The sequence below is a fragment of the Scophthalmus maximus genome, chromosome 5 (genome assembly GCF_022379125.1).
Source record: "Scophthalmus maximus strain ysfricsl-2021 chromosome 5, ASM2237912v1, whole genome shotgun sequence".
NCBI classification, from domain to species: domain Eukaryota; kingdom Metazoa; phylum Chordata; class Actinopteri; order Pleuronectiformes; family Scophthalmidae; genus Scophthalmus; species Scophthalmus maximus.
The window spans coordinates 5,614,142-5,629,524 of NC_061519.1; the positions used below are offsets into that span (position 1 = coordinate 5,614,142).

A 15,383-nucleotide genomic window follows, 5' to 3' on the forward strand; every position below is an offset into this window, starting at 1 on the left:
CCAGAAACAAGACACGGTAAAGGAAGTGCAGCAACACAAGAAAAGGGACTTCAAAATAAAACATGAAACAACAACAAGGGCTCAAGAAACAAATCTAACTGATACACAAGGAGAAGTACAACAAGGGAACAATCAAATCAAAATCCACGAGAGTTAATTAAAGCAAGAATAACTGTCCATGAAGAAGACAAAAAGACTTCAAGAGTCAACAAAGGTCATGGGGGCAGAATCATAACAGCCTAATTATGTTAGTGAATGGATGCACAGAGTGCAGTGCACTGTTTCCTATCCGATGGCTTTGGCTCGGATCAGAGACCACTGGCTCTTCTCCAGTATGGTGTCTCTCCATACATCTGCTTTACATGCAAGCTGCCTCTCACTGCTCTCTGCCAGCAACAGAGGGAAAGCATTTGGTGCGTGTGGAGCAATGAGATGACAAATGTCTGTCTCTCCTCCGTCCTCGTCGATGAAACCAGGTCACACTGCAGTTGTTGAAGAAATATCTTGGCTGACTTCTCCCTCTGAACACCACTTGAAATTCAGACCAGCAAACTTTTCTAAATCCTAACGCAGCACCATTATGTCAACTTTATGCAAGTCGACTTCAAGATTTTTGCAGAACCTTTTAAGCATTTCATGCCGCCACTGTTTCATAACCAGTCACAGTGACTTCTCCTTGCCTACCCAAACCTCTCCTCAAACTCAGATAAGAGCAAGAGTCGATAAATCATCTCATTTTTAATTAACCTTGCTGGTGATCTTTCTTTCTCATCCCTGTTTACAGAGGGAACATTTATCCTCACGCACAGTACTGTAAGTGCCGCACACTTGTTAAGTCTTGCCTTGGGTCACAGAAATTGCCGAATGCAAAGCTGCAAATTCGACATGTGCAAAAAGTCGCACAGGGAGAATGCAGCAGCAGATAAGATTAAATCAGCAGGTAATTCCATACAAGGACGAGGGTCTAGTAATTAGAAGAGCGTGTCCCCTACCATCAGTAATTGAGTTTACCCTGATGAAGTACGGAAGAATGTAATCTAATGAACAGAGATGCTAGAGAGACTGTTCTCCATTTTCTGTGTAGACAGATTGTGTTCATGGAGGCAGCACCTGTGACTCAACATAGCTTCAAAGTCTGTTATGGTTTTGCGTAAAGATGCTAAGTGTGCTATGACCTATGACTGCTGGCATCTAAGTTGAAGTATTGTTTGTCCTTTTGCATCTGAAAACAAAGAAAATTGTAAGTACATGTTCCATAAACACTGCTGCTCAATGTCTGCCCTACCTTCATTCAAACAAGACTGGTTTCGACCAGAAAAAGATTCAGACGCCTTTCACTTCTTCTCCCACGTCTTCACCAGAAGGTGTAAGCCCTGTTTGGGTCATAGTGTCAAAGTGAAATTTCAACTTCAAGACAACAATTTCCCCCGAGGGGAACACGGATTATCAAATATCATGGCAGTCCATCCAGCATTTGCTTTAATTTCCATCCATCCAACCATCCATTATCTACTATATATAGCGCTTGCCCTGTGCGGGGCAATCGGCGACAGGCGGGGCACATCCTGGACAGGTCGTCAGATGCTTAGAGAGATGACCTTACCAAACCGCCAATTGTTTCCATCCCCAGAGCGCCTGGTGGAAGCACAGATGACTCAAACCTCTTCAGACCAAAGCAGGGTTTTCTTAACTGAGATCTGAAATGTATGGTGATCTTACCTATTGGCCAAGATTAACCCTGTCTCCTCGAACAAGAAACAAACACTTGTACAGTTCATTCTTTAAATGTGTAACATTTTCCTTTGACCTTCTGAGTGAACTAATACCATTGAGGAACTTGTGTGTAGTAGTATCCAAGCTGAAACAAATTCTCTTATTGTGGTGAGGCGGCTTTGAATGTCTCGTCTCCTTTGTCACTCGTCTAATTGACTCATTCCCTCTTTTGAAAACAAGCCTCTTAATTTTTCTCTTCCTGTGTGCATTTCCCGCAGCCATTGAAACACAGAGCACCAGTTCGGAGGAGCTCGTCCCCAGCCCGCCATCCCCGCCGCCCCCTCCCAGAGTCTACAAGCCGTGCTTCGTCTGCCAGGACAAGTCCTCTGGATACCACTATGGTGTCAGCGCGTGCGAGGGCTGCAAGGTAGTACTCCCGTATCTCTCCAGATGAAGTGGCATGCTGTTTTTTTCTCTCTGTGATGCTCAGACAGATGGAATTTTCACTCTGACTTCATCCCGAGTGGTTCACTGAGGGGGTTTTCCCAGACAGCTGCCTTTTGAGAAAGTGGCAGCTGGGGGAAATCGAGAGCTTGGGTTTCTTCGTACTCTTTTGAACCAAATTGGGGATTATTTTCTGATCTATTAAGGAAACTGATCTGATCATTAACATTATATATTTAAATAAAGTTATTTAAAGACAAGTTATGTCTTTATTGAGTTTGCATGTTCTCTCCGATCACATGTCGCCTCTTGTCTAAAGACATGTTCAATAGCTGAACTGGTGACTAAAAAAGAGCCTGACCAATGATCTCCCATTCCTGGTGTTGGCTTATACTGTGGATGTCTAGAAAAAGCGTGTAAGTGGACCTTGAGTTGGTAGGCATTATTTTGAAGGTTGTGTAACCTCTGAGCCAACATGAACAAGAAGTCCTAAAATCATCCTAGATGAACTCATAACAGCTATTATTGAGATATATTATTATTATTATATTATTATTATTATATTATATATATATATATATATATATATATATATATATATAACCAAAGGTTAGGTTAAAGTCGTTGGTTAAGGTTTGGGAAAGATCTTGGTCTAGTTCAATACAGAAGAAGGTAACAGTGACACAAGAAATGCATGTTGTGTCACAATGAGCGATCATGCTATTAGCTGTCACATAATACTATAGTAAGTCTTTGAACACCAAAAATCATTTTTTTTAAATACTCAGTAATTAGAGGAAGCAGCAGTAATACAGGGTACTGTCATCAAATCTTTGAGTTACTGTAAAAACTAACATAAAAAATGGATTCCATTAACCTTGTGTTTGGTCAGCCACAGAACACCTGTGCATTTTAATTGTATTTCTTTTGTAATTTGGCGGAACTGCTCCTTTAGGGCATGACAGTCTCAGTCTGCCACCCACAAATGCTCCAATGCTCCACTTTTAGAAATACCCTCCAATATCTGCCCTGTCAGCATTTCCTCTGTCTTCTGTCTTTCATCTAACACTTTCAGCAGCCGTTGCTAGGCAGCCCCTCACATACAGTATACTGTAAACGTAAACAATATTCAGTAGGCTAGTCAAGGAAAAGGCTGCCGAGTATGGAATTGAAGGCATTGCTGATGTATTGTGTTTGGAACATTTAAGATGTAGAGGTGAGGAGAGCTCCATACAGTGATTATTGTCTCTACCTCGTTTGTGGGAGCAGTAATGGATTACATTTCATAGGATACCGTGCCGACAGCCTGTATAGTTCCTTCCTGTCCTCTCTCCTCCCCACCTCTGTAATTGAGGCCAGCGGTATGCCAGGAATCCTTTGGAGTTTTTGGCCCCGGAGGGAGGAGGTGATCAGTTCACCCACCGTACGCTCTGGGTCAGACCAAGCTGTCTGTGGACCCCCGTGTTGTTTATGTGCCATCATAAGCTTCCTGGTGAAGGCCTGCAGTGACCTCTGACCTCCCTGCTCTGCGCGAGATTAGGGGAAACCCACTATAAAAAAAAAATAAAAGAAGGGATTCCTCTGTACTGCTCATAAAAATAAACTCTGCAGAAAAATCCTCGTCGCGACACTCTGGGTGACTGGGTCTGAGCAGACGGAGCGCAGATTGTGATTCCCATATGACAGGTGGTGAATGTAGTGAAATCGCTGCTGCTGAGATTACGAACTATGAGTTTCATTCCATCCCTCTGCTCGCTCTTCACAGCACAGATGTAAAAATAGTTCAGTTCATGGCAGAATGACCCACACTCAGGACGATTAAGCAACGGATTATATATAGTAATAACATTTTTCTCCCCTTCTCTCTTTATTGTATTCCTGTCTCCATAGTGTAGGCGTTGTTGTGTATTGTGCAATGGGCGAGCCCCTTCTATTGGACAGATGCAGGCAAGCATTCTCCACAGCTGTAGCTTTTAGCCTTTTACTGCCAAGTGAATGTGCCAATTAGAGCCACAAATAGACTCAAAGACAGACAGTGCATTCAGTGTGTGTGTGTTTGTGTGTGTGTGTGTGTGTGTGTGTGCTGGTCACATGCATACACATATGCACTAGTATAATAAATTCAATGCTGCACAGACAGCCAATCCCAGCTCCGTAAAGAACTGCTTATGTAATGAGTATCCCAAGATTTGTTGGACTTGTTTTGTCGGCACTTGTTGGTCATTTATTTGAAGTTAAGACGAATGTCGCAGGTTGCGTTATTTCCCTGAAATGGCAGTAATACAGATCAATACCACTAAATGTTATAATTTATGAAAATGTAGTATTTAGCTACAAACGTATGGTCCTATCTTCTTACTATCTGTTTGTCTGCTGAGTTGAAATATCCACAGTCGTTCTCCCCGATCCCTTACTGCTCCTTTGAGGGATTGGAACTTCCTCGACAGTGCTGATCCTCAATCAGTTCCCAGGTCACAGACCCGAGGACAGAGGAGGAAGGGAAGGACCATAGTAGAATGTATTAGTGGGAGACGAGGTCTTCTGACGTGTGACAGTAGAAAAGCAGGGTAAGCAATAATAACCTGAATTTTGCTGCAGTTTTACTGTCTTGGTATTGTTCTTGCTGGTTCGCTGTCACACCTGTGCAATTTCCACTGACTGTTGGAGTGACCAAACAATAGGACTGCAATCACTTCAGATGGACAGACAAATCATCAGCGACACAGTTTTTAATTCATTAAACATTGAAGTCATTTTTCAAGCAGAAAAATGATAAAAAAAACAAGGACTCTGGAACTCTTGCTTGTTCCAGCTTCTCACAGATTAATATCTGGGCAAGCTAGTGCTGTATGAAACATTTTTCCTATATTTTTAAGACCAAACATTCATCAGATTTTTGTTTTTCATGAACGTGATATCAAAGGAACACCTTGAGGGAATGTCTTCAAATTAGCCAAATGCAAAAAAAAGGATCCTGCTTCGGGGCAGGACAACTATTTTTATTATCTTTTCTCTGTATTGTTCTGTTCCTGCAGCGTGACAACTTGGCAGAGGCATATAAGCAGGAAGTGGTCATTCTAGTTTTTGAATATCTAAATGAATAGGGAAAAATGAAATGATAAAATAATAGTAATTTATTTATTGAATATACAAGATTTTCAGTTCATAAACTTAACATTTTAGAGGATGGAAGCAGAAGGTTTGATATTTCTTACATCAAACTCTTACTGCGTTACTCTTATCAGAGGCTGAATCCAGCATGCCCGAGTAGCTGCATGGACAGAGCTGATTTGAATTGTTTAAAAAAAAAAAACACATGGTGCAGGCATATGGGCCTCCAGAAGCACATGCATATGCAACAGATGACAGTTTTCATCTGTGTTGACCCAAAGTCAAGAAATCCTCCAAAGTCAAGGCAGCCTTCACATCCTGTCACCCCGAAACACCTCCTGCCTGTTTGACAGCGTCCTGAAAACTCCACTAAATGTCACAGGTGCTGTGGGACCACTTCAAAGATGCCAGGGGGAATCTGATATATACATAAGTTCCTGCAACTTTATCTGAGCATGATGTCACCTCTCTTTGCTGTAACTGGCTCTTTCTGCTCCCCATTCCAGTGAGAAAAAATACATGAAAAAAAAGAGATGAATCTAAATCCAATTCTAGATTCCACCGCAAACCCTTGCATTTTGGCATCATTTAAATGTTTCCTTGCTGATCAAGTGCACCACAGTTCTCACAGGGGAGGAAACTTGAAGGGTGGGTTCAGCCAGATTACGAAAAACATCTAATTCAACATGTCCCCATTCAACTTCTCCCGCTGGCTGTGTCTTCGTCCACAGAACACACCCTTTCAACAGATTTCACTGGGACTGTTTCCTCGCTAGAAAGTTGTTCTGATGAATACACAGCAAGGTCTGTTGAATTTTTCACATGCCCCTTTTGGACAGGCATCCTGTTATATAAATGTACTGGCAACTTCACATGTTGGTCTCATTTATGAACACGTGTTTGCAAGATATTTTTGTCTTGGGCGCCTTCTTTGGAGCACTGTTAATCAATAACGTAATAACAAGAAATTACAATCAACTTATAATACCTAAAAACTCTTTTGAAAGACATGTTTCTTATGTAAGGTAAAACCATGTTAGAGTTGTGGGAGGGACTATCGGTTCTGGAGGTGTGTTCTTGCCATTCTTTCCCCATGTCATCATTTATTTCCTTAAAGTGGGGAAACTCCCAGATAGCTCAATGGCATATCAGGGGATGTTACAGCCACCAGTTTAAATTAATTAGCTCAGTTTCTGAGAAATTATGTTTCATCCATTATTTTTCGTCTTGGTGGGCGGGTCTAAATACCGTTATACCCTTGCGCCTCGGGGACCATGGAGAAGAAGGTAGTCAGGGGAAGTAGCCAATTCAAAACATTGAAAGCACTGAATTCATCCGAGGTGACCATGATATTTTTTTTTCGCAAGCACAATGTTCAGCTTCAGCCCACAGTTAGCTGTGTAGACATGTACACGTAGAGACATGACAATGAAACTTGGGAGTTGGAGTTATTGTTTTGTGCACTGGCTTGAGTTTTTATCAAACAATGAGATGTCTTCTAGTGCCGTTCCTAACATTTTTGCACTGATGATTCAGCCGACAAAAAACAAACCATTAAGTTCAAGGAGCTTCCTGCAGACGGCTGTTATAAAATTGTTGTGAGCCGCAGATCAAGACAAGTTATAAAACCATTTCTAAAGCTATTAGAGTTCCCAGGAGCACTGTGGCCTAAATAACTGTGAAATTGAGGATGTATGGAACCACCGAGACTCTTCCAATAGGGATGGTTCTATGGTCAAACTGAGAAACCAGTCTCTGTCCTTGAGTGGCTCAGCCAAGCCCAGACTGAAAGGCCGTGCAACATCTGTGGAGAGACCTGAAGATGACAGTTCACAGACACTGTCCTCCAACCTTGAGAGGATCTGTCAGCAAGAACGAGATAAACAGCCCAAATCCAGGTGTGAAAAACCTGCAGAGCTGCCAAATCGTCTTCTACAAAGTACTGGATTAAGGGTCTGAATGCTTTTGCTAATGGGAGAGATTTCAGTTGTTGATTGTGAATTAATTTGCAAAAATGGAATTTTATCCATTTACAATTAAATATACAACACAATAAAGTGCAAACGTACAAAAGTGACTCTCTGCAACTCCCTATATGTTCAACTGTCATCCATGCCACCTACGTGGATGAATGAATGCTTTTCATTCAGCAGTAGGCAAACAGGAAGTAGTCCCCAACCCAAAGTCTTGTGATTGTCTTTGTGCACAATCTGCCATTATAGAGCACACAGCAGAATTTTCTAATTAAAGATCAAAGTGAGAAAAGCTATTGGGGGGATTCTGTCCAAAACGTTTGGGTATTACAGTCTCACAGTCTTCAATAGACTCCTTGACATATGCAAGGTGCAAAAATAAAAAGCATTGTGGCTGTATTCCTCAGTGGTCATGTCACGTATGAATAAAAATAAATGCACAGATGAATTGTGCAGAACTACCGTTTCTGTGTGGCTAGATGCCATAGAGGTTTGTTTTAAATGGCTAAATTTCCTTTTTTGTAATGGATGTAGAGCAATTTAGAAAATGACATCATAGCTTTGTTTTGCATAAGCCCTGAAATGTCCAGGCAGGAAGACGGCTTGAATCTGTACGCGTGTCGTCAACGCTGACAGGCCTTTGGGGATGAAGACAAAACTCTGAGCCTGTGAGCCCTCCTCCCCCGCCCTCTGTTACGTGTTGGACCCCGAGACGTTGACACAGTGGGATTAGTTTGATGGAACTGGTTTGACAAGCGGGAGACCGTAACCTCTGCGAATAAAACACAATTCAGAATCCACACACTGGAAAAGAAACTCGCCTCTCTCTGAACCCCCAGCCTCCCTCTGTTCTCTCTCTCTCTCCCTCTTGCACCTCCGGCCCACATGCAGCGACTCAGTAGATGAATGCATTCACCTGTATGCAGCCACAAATCTCAGTTTTTCCCACCAAAGCAGAATCAAGAGATTTTAGATGGACTCTATTTATTATTCAGAGGACCGACCGAGGGCTGGCGTCAAAATCAAATGATTGCAGATTTCGTCTTCCACACAGAAAACAACTTGAGTTTAACGTGTAGGAGCTGAGCCGAGGCTTTTATAGAAATGTGGCAAAGCGCTAGATAACCGCCGTCCATTTACTGCTTACAACAGTGTAATCCACTGCACAGCACAGTAGGTTATTAGTTGGCAACCATAGCTCACAGCAGCCTTCTTCAGAAACGGCTTTTAACAGTTAACAGTGCCTAACACAAAACCTGCCCTAGTTCATGTGTATTTAAGTGGATATCTTGCTGGGAACATAGACGCAATTTCATAATGACTGACAAATATATATGCATTTTTAATGACACTCAAGAAAGCACATGCTGTGCCTGAGTCAATGCTGCTAAACACACTACTAAGTGTTATTTGAATAATTCAGCATTTGGTAAAACCAAAAAAAAATGCTTTTGCATCTAGATCTGTATCAATAATAACTGAAAAAAATTGGTTTATGTGGCAGCAGTGAAAAGATCAATCTGGTAGGGAATTCATTTTGAGAGAATTGTGGGTAGTGGGTGTTTTCTGTGTTGAGGCTTCCCCCAATTTGTAAACTTCGAACTTAACTTTTTTTATATTACATTTCTTTTTCTTTCTCTGAATAGGAATGATTGCATGGTGTACGTTGATGTAGATGTGCTCTCTGTTGGAAATACCACGCTCAGCATGGAACCCTCCCTGTTGTCAGAAACATGAACAGGACTGAAAATATAACCTCCTTGGAATAACAATGAATTATGCATGAGTTTAAATGTGGTAACAAGATTACATATACATTTTGTGGATATGCAGAGTTTGGGCTCTCATTCCCAAATTGGTTTCATGTATCTGACCAAATGCTATGAAGGTTTGATCCGTCGTTCATAGTTAAAGGTTTTAAATATGTACGCGCAAAAGATTTTTAACAATAAAGTAGCAGCCAACAGCTTCTTTTTTTACCTAAGGGTAAGCATTTCTTTTGTTCCGAGATGCTTGTGCCAGTGCGACATCTAATGGCAATGAATATCATATATATTACCTTTACCCTTCCTATTTGCATCTTCCACTGCACCTGCCCCCATCACACCCTCACAACCCATAATCTATCTTACCCCTCTTTTCATATCTTTATTTACTCCCTGCTGCCCGCCGCTGGTGCAGGACGCAGATGATGAAGAGCCCAGATGAGCTGACTAGAAAAAGATAGAGAACAGAGCCTTTCTCTGAGTGCTTTGTGCCTGTCACCATAATCTATACAGCTCCCCTCGGTGCAAACACTCACTCTGATAATGGGATTTGTCAACGTTGTACGACATAAAAGGAGCGCAAGTGCTAATAGAGAGAGAAGAATCAGACAGAGGGTCAACACCGAGGAAGTATGACATGAAATAGATATGAGTGTTATGCCACGACATCCTTTTACTCTGCTGCTCAACTGTTGAAACCACCTCGTGTCTTCAGTAGATGGCCAGTTCCAAGGCAGGACTTTTGTGCGTCACCTGGAGTGTGAATGTGTGTTCGTGTAGAGATCAGGGTGTTGATATTGTGTGAAGAACAGTCACTTTGGCTAAATAGGGGAGGCTGTGGTCAGGCGATAAAGCAGGCACGTACTGATCCCTAAATTGTCCCTAAATGCTGTATACGACTGAAATATGATTGAAAAAGTGCTTCATATTGAAGCATTACATTACATGACATTCATTTAGCAGCCGCTTCTGTCCAAAGCAATACAATAAGTAAGGTCTCTGGACCAGTTTGTAATCCGGCAGAGCAGGGGTCTTATAGTGCTGAATAACTAACGTCAACGCTTCCTCCATCTTGTACTCCCCAGCTCTCAGTGTTCAAAGTCGTGGCATGTCATGATGTTTTTAATAGTCTGGTTGTGACCATCTGGAAGTGCCCACAAGCTAATCCACTGATGGTGGTGATTCCATTGAAATGAACTGGCAGTGGTCACAATATTGCTGGGACCAGCCCTTTAACGCTGTAATAATCATCATTTTTTCTTTTATTTTAACAAATGTCTACATGCGATATGAAAATAATCTCGCATAGTGATGAACCCACAGAGAATGATTACAAAGTCATTTAAGCGTCTTTCAGCATGCAGCGTTGTTGCTGTGGTTCAGCCACGTCACTCTCATCTGTGCCGTTTCCAGCATCAGCAAGCGACAGTTCTCAGTGGAAAAGCATTGATGAAGGTCACTACACTACCTGCCCAGGACCAGACAGCAGACTGACACATTTAGCAACTTGCTACGTAAAGGTGCATTGAGCAGCTAAGGAGCGCGATATTTAGTTCAGCAGTTAGTTGGTGGAGACCAAACAAAAGCTTAAAACAGAATGAGGATTCAAGATTTCTCCAGGTCAATACAAATAAGACGAAGCAAAAGCTCTGTGCAAAAGTACTTTGTGTCCAATTCAAATTAGGTTGATATTTTTGCCCTAAACCCCGAATCCTTCAGCTCAGTGTCTGTTGAGAAACGTGATCTGGTAAATATACTGTAGTGTGTTGTTGGAAATAATACACACTTGAAAGAAGAATGAAACTTAAGTTCATAAGACATTTGTCCCCACCATATCCTTACACAAAATGTCCACATCTCGAACATGCAGTAGTGTGAACGGACACCTCGCTGCGCTGAAGGGGACGGGTCGGCGACAGGTCTGCCTGTGTGGGGTGTGTGTGTTGACGTGTAAGTGAGTCGGACGGAGGCCTCCCACTCAAAGATGGCTTCTGAGGCTCCGGGGGCCCATGGCAGGTCTGGGACAGAAAGATGAGCGCTCAATGGCGAGCGGCAACCTGAAGAATAGGGCCACAGTGGGGCGTCTGGGGAGGACTGGGTGATCTGAAACCTCCTCATTCTCTCCGCTGTTATCTTTTCATGCCTCTTGTTTGGTCCCCAGTTCTGTGTCTCTGCAGCTATTCAGAGCTGGTTGGGTGAGTCACACAGCGCCTCTGTTCAGGCCTTTTACTTGCTGTTCTCTTCCTCTTCCTGTTATCGTCCTCCTTCTTTTTTTTTTGCCCTCTCCTTTCTAATTTCCCCACATCTTACCTTTCAGTCTCTACAGTATCTACTGTTCCATCTGTGGATTTCAGGTGTTCGGATTGGACAGATAAGCACTGATTGAGTATCGGGGGCTGGGGGTTGGGAGAGAAGGAGAAATATAAGAGAGGAGTGGGGGTCTGAGAGAGCTGCGTCTTGTTTTCCATGTTGTAGCTGTTTGTGCCTTATCTTTTCAGGTTTCACATTTGCCACAGTAACAATGCGGCTCTTTGTGCACCCAAGGCTCCTTGCTTGTCCTGTTGTTGTGCTCATTCAGTTGATATGGCAAGCTGAACCACGGCACCGCCGCCGTCCCCATTTTGTCTATCCAAATTGTCATGCTTTAGCTTCTACAAAACCCACACTTGATGTGTTCACTGGAGGAAGCACTTGTTCGTGGAATATAGTGAAACCACTTTTGCTGTTAGTTAAGATTTAATCTCAACATTTGGTCAACAGTAACAGAAGACTGGAGTGGAACTGAGTGGAATAATTGGACTTAAGATATTTCACATGACTGCAGTCAGGGCAATGGTCCTGATTCATTTCCTGAAATGGAACAAGAATTTTAGGAAACCTGCTCTACTTGTTGTCCTCCTTTCCAAACTTGTATTTTTGCCCACAGTCGTTCTGAAGCCCTGTCCCCCCCCTCCTGGACCCTGTCATGTCTTTCCAGTAATCTGCTGGTGTAAGTAATAGCCTGGACTGGATAAACTGGATAATTATCACTCTCCGCCCCCTACCTTCCTACTTTCCACTCTACCTCTTCTCCTCATTTTTCTGGAACCCCCCAGGGTCTCCAGTGTCCTATCCACTTTCCACGGCAGTGATAAGATGTCGACACGATTAAGAATGAAAGCTAATCCGCCGCGCTGCCTCTCTATCCCTCAGCTCTACCCAATCCTCAGGCAACACAAAACGCCGTGGCCGAGTCTAAAGAGACGGACAGCCAGTGGATGGCAGGAGCAGAGAGAGAGAGAAAGAGGAGGAGGACAGGTGGACAAGGGGTTGGCTTGTAGCTAAATAATTGATGGGCGGCACTTTCGTTTTTTAATCTGTAAATGAGAAGGCCTAAGATGGTGGGGCCGTCTCTCTGACACCCTATACCTGGCCCATTAAGATAACAAGATGTTGGATAATGATCTTGGTAAAGGTGCAGTTTATCAGTCCAGGGGGAAGTGGCCTTATCTCCCAGGTGGCTGGGCTTGTGTCCCCTGATGCACCGCTGTTACATCTCGCCATGGCCGTATCTACAGAAGAGTGAAAAGAGAGTCCCGGTATGAAGAGCACTGTAGTTGTTTAACATAAATATGATTACCTTTCCACAAAGCATTGTTTATAGCATGTCAGCTAAACCTAATGATAATGCACATCAGTTTGGTAATCCTTTACCTAATTCATTTTCATTGTATCTATTTTTATATCTCCCAAAAATGTACAGATCCAAGTGGGGCTGCAGTTTAAACAGTAGCAATAATTCTGTCCATCATGTCCATCCACATCGACTGGTATGGACTGGGTAAATGCGTGAGTCAGCATATATATATATATACATACATATATATATATACATACATATACACACACACACACACTCTGCACACAGATATTGTAGTAGGGTAAACTGAGTTTAGCAGCACTGCTCTTCTCTGCATCCTTGTGTACGAGGTGAGATTCATTCTCAGCTTGTCCCCGCCACTGAAACCTCTGATCCTATAATTTATTTAGCCCAGCAGCAGCCTACCCCCCCCCCGCCTTTTTTTTCCCCACTTCACACTTCCTACCGTTGTACAACACTCAGCTCAGGGGTGTCCTTTGGTCGCACATTTATAAACTTCAAATGAGTAAACCCTGCAGGGCACGTAGTGGCAAATGTCAGCAATCTACAGTATCAGGACAACACTTGTGTCCTGTGGTGACAGAGAGGAATGAAAGAGAGGCGGAGGACAGAGGAGACAGGGGAAATACTGATGAGAAAAAGAAGAAGGCCGGAAAAGGAGAAAAAGAAATCAAGGCTGAAAGAGCAGATGTGATGATTGTGAATTTCAGTGTCATCGCAGACACTGATGGTGTTCCCCGGGAGGTTTGTAGAGATGAAGTGCCCTGAGTTACAGCATCTGTTTACATTTGATGCTGAGAAACCACTGCAGATACACAATGTTACACTTTGTGTGTGAATTGCTCTATATTTGTGACTGTGGGAACAACCACCACAACTATAAAAAAAAAAGTCAAACTTGTAGCTTATGGGACTTTTATTTCATAAGAACTTTTCCTCCCATAATCCATGATTCAGTAAAAAAAATCGCAATGGATTGATGTTTCCAACATTTATTATATTCCAAAATCTAGTTCCTGTGGCTGACAAAGGACAAACCTGCCACACAAAGGTTTGCGATTAGGACATGCAGGAAAGCCTTACTGTCTCCTGAACGACAAAAATGTTCAGCTTTAATACCTGACACACCGGACGAGAGAGCGGCTGCTCAACTGAACGATCAGCGAGTACAATGCATGTGCGCTCCAGTAGCTGCTCATTGAGAATCACCGATCTGACACCAAATCCATACACAATGATTATTCATACGCGCACAAAGCAACACTTGAAATCAGCCCATGAGCCATGATAAATAATAGATTCCCTACATTCCCTACATGTCACAGGCGTTATTGACAGCAGATAGAAGTCAGGCACACTGACCACAGGAATGCTGCGGACATACAGTACATTTAAAGTGTTTTTGATACCACTACAATCGGATAATTGACTAAATCTCTACATATATCCTACATTTGTCCTTTTTTTCCACAAACAAGAAAGTTAAAAGCCATGGCATGGCAGCTCATGTACACACAGCAGCCTCTCACAGAGGAAGAAGCACTGAAAGCTGTTTGGGAGAACCCAGAAGTTTGTGGAGGTATCCGGGCCAGGCTAAAGGCTAAAGGCAAACCCCACTACACCTGCTGTCCTGTCTGTGCTGTTGACTAAAGTATGCTCACAGGAAATGAATTGGGCTTTAAGGGAATACATTTTAAATGGTATAATTGCAGCGTAGATATGACTACTGCAAATCTGCAGATCAACGTGGAAACAGATTGAGGTATGGCCAGAGGGGTCTGTCTCCGCCCTGCATCAGCGCTTCAAAAGCACCGATTGGAACATGTTTAGAGAGGCAGCATCCTATGAGAATCACATTGATCTGAAGGAATACACAGAGACATTCTTGTGCAAGTAAACATAAATCCAGCAGCCGAACCTGAGAAACATTGTACAGATGGAAGAATGGATTTTTGTCAATATCAGCAAATACTGTAAGCAGGTGTCATGCAGAAGCCTACCAATGATTGAAGGCAATCCATGAAATCTACATCGAGTTAGTTCTGCAAAAAAAAAAAAAAGGGTGAAGCTGTTGGAACATCGCTCAGTGTCGGTAGATCTTGAACACACAATGTGAACAAATAATAAATGCAGCGTTTGCTGCAGAGGGCTTGTAGCTGTCTGCTAGCTAACCACTAGACTAGAAAACCTTCAACATGCTTGTTGAATTTAGTTGCCTAGTTATCTGCCAGTTAGGAAGTTAACCAGCCACCCAGATGTTAGCTCTTTAATTGTGTCCACCATCTCCTGAGTCAAATATTTGGCTCTTTAGCTGAATAAAATGCTTCACCAGCTAGTACCTAACTTTGTGTCTCTGCTTTTTGGTGCTGCTTAGCATTCAGCAGGCATGTAAGAGAGGTTCTGAGAGAGTAAAAACTAACCAGTAAAGTTGATGGCCATGAAAGAAAAACAATAAGTTTAAAGATAAAAACCTGCACAGTGGGGTGATAGTTCTCTGTGGGTTGGTGACTGTAAGCAATACCTTTCACGGTAAACATTTGTTTCATAGAACATTTGTAACTTACCTCTACTGGTGGGCAGATTGTTTTCTTATATATAAAGATATGCTGGTTTGATAGAGTGGAGGTGAAATAAATTTTTGTGGTGCCCATAAGTGCATTAAAAGAACGAACAGCAGACTCCTTGCAGAAAAAGTCTGCAACTCTAGAGACCTTGTCAAAGTCCTTAGAGGCAAGT

The 15,383-nt window shown here is 42.6% G+C and overlaps 1 protein-coding gene across 2 annotated transcripts in view; it reads left to right on the forward strand.

Moving 5' to 3' along the window:
* Positions 1-15,383, forward strand: part of LOC118311381 (retinoic acid receptor beta-like) — a 137,355-nt gene that overhangs the window by 87,147 nt on the left and 34,825 nt on the right. For both annotated transcript variants that reach the window (XM_035635207.2, XM_035635209.2), the window contains one exon: positions 1,992-2,140. In XM_035635207.2, coding sequence (XP_035491100.2) covers positions 1,992-2,140 — 149 coding nt within the window. The remainder of the gene's footprint in view (positions 1-1,991; positions 2,141-15,383) is intronic.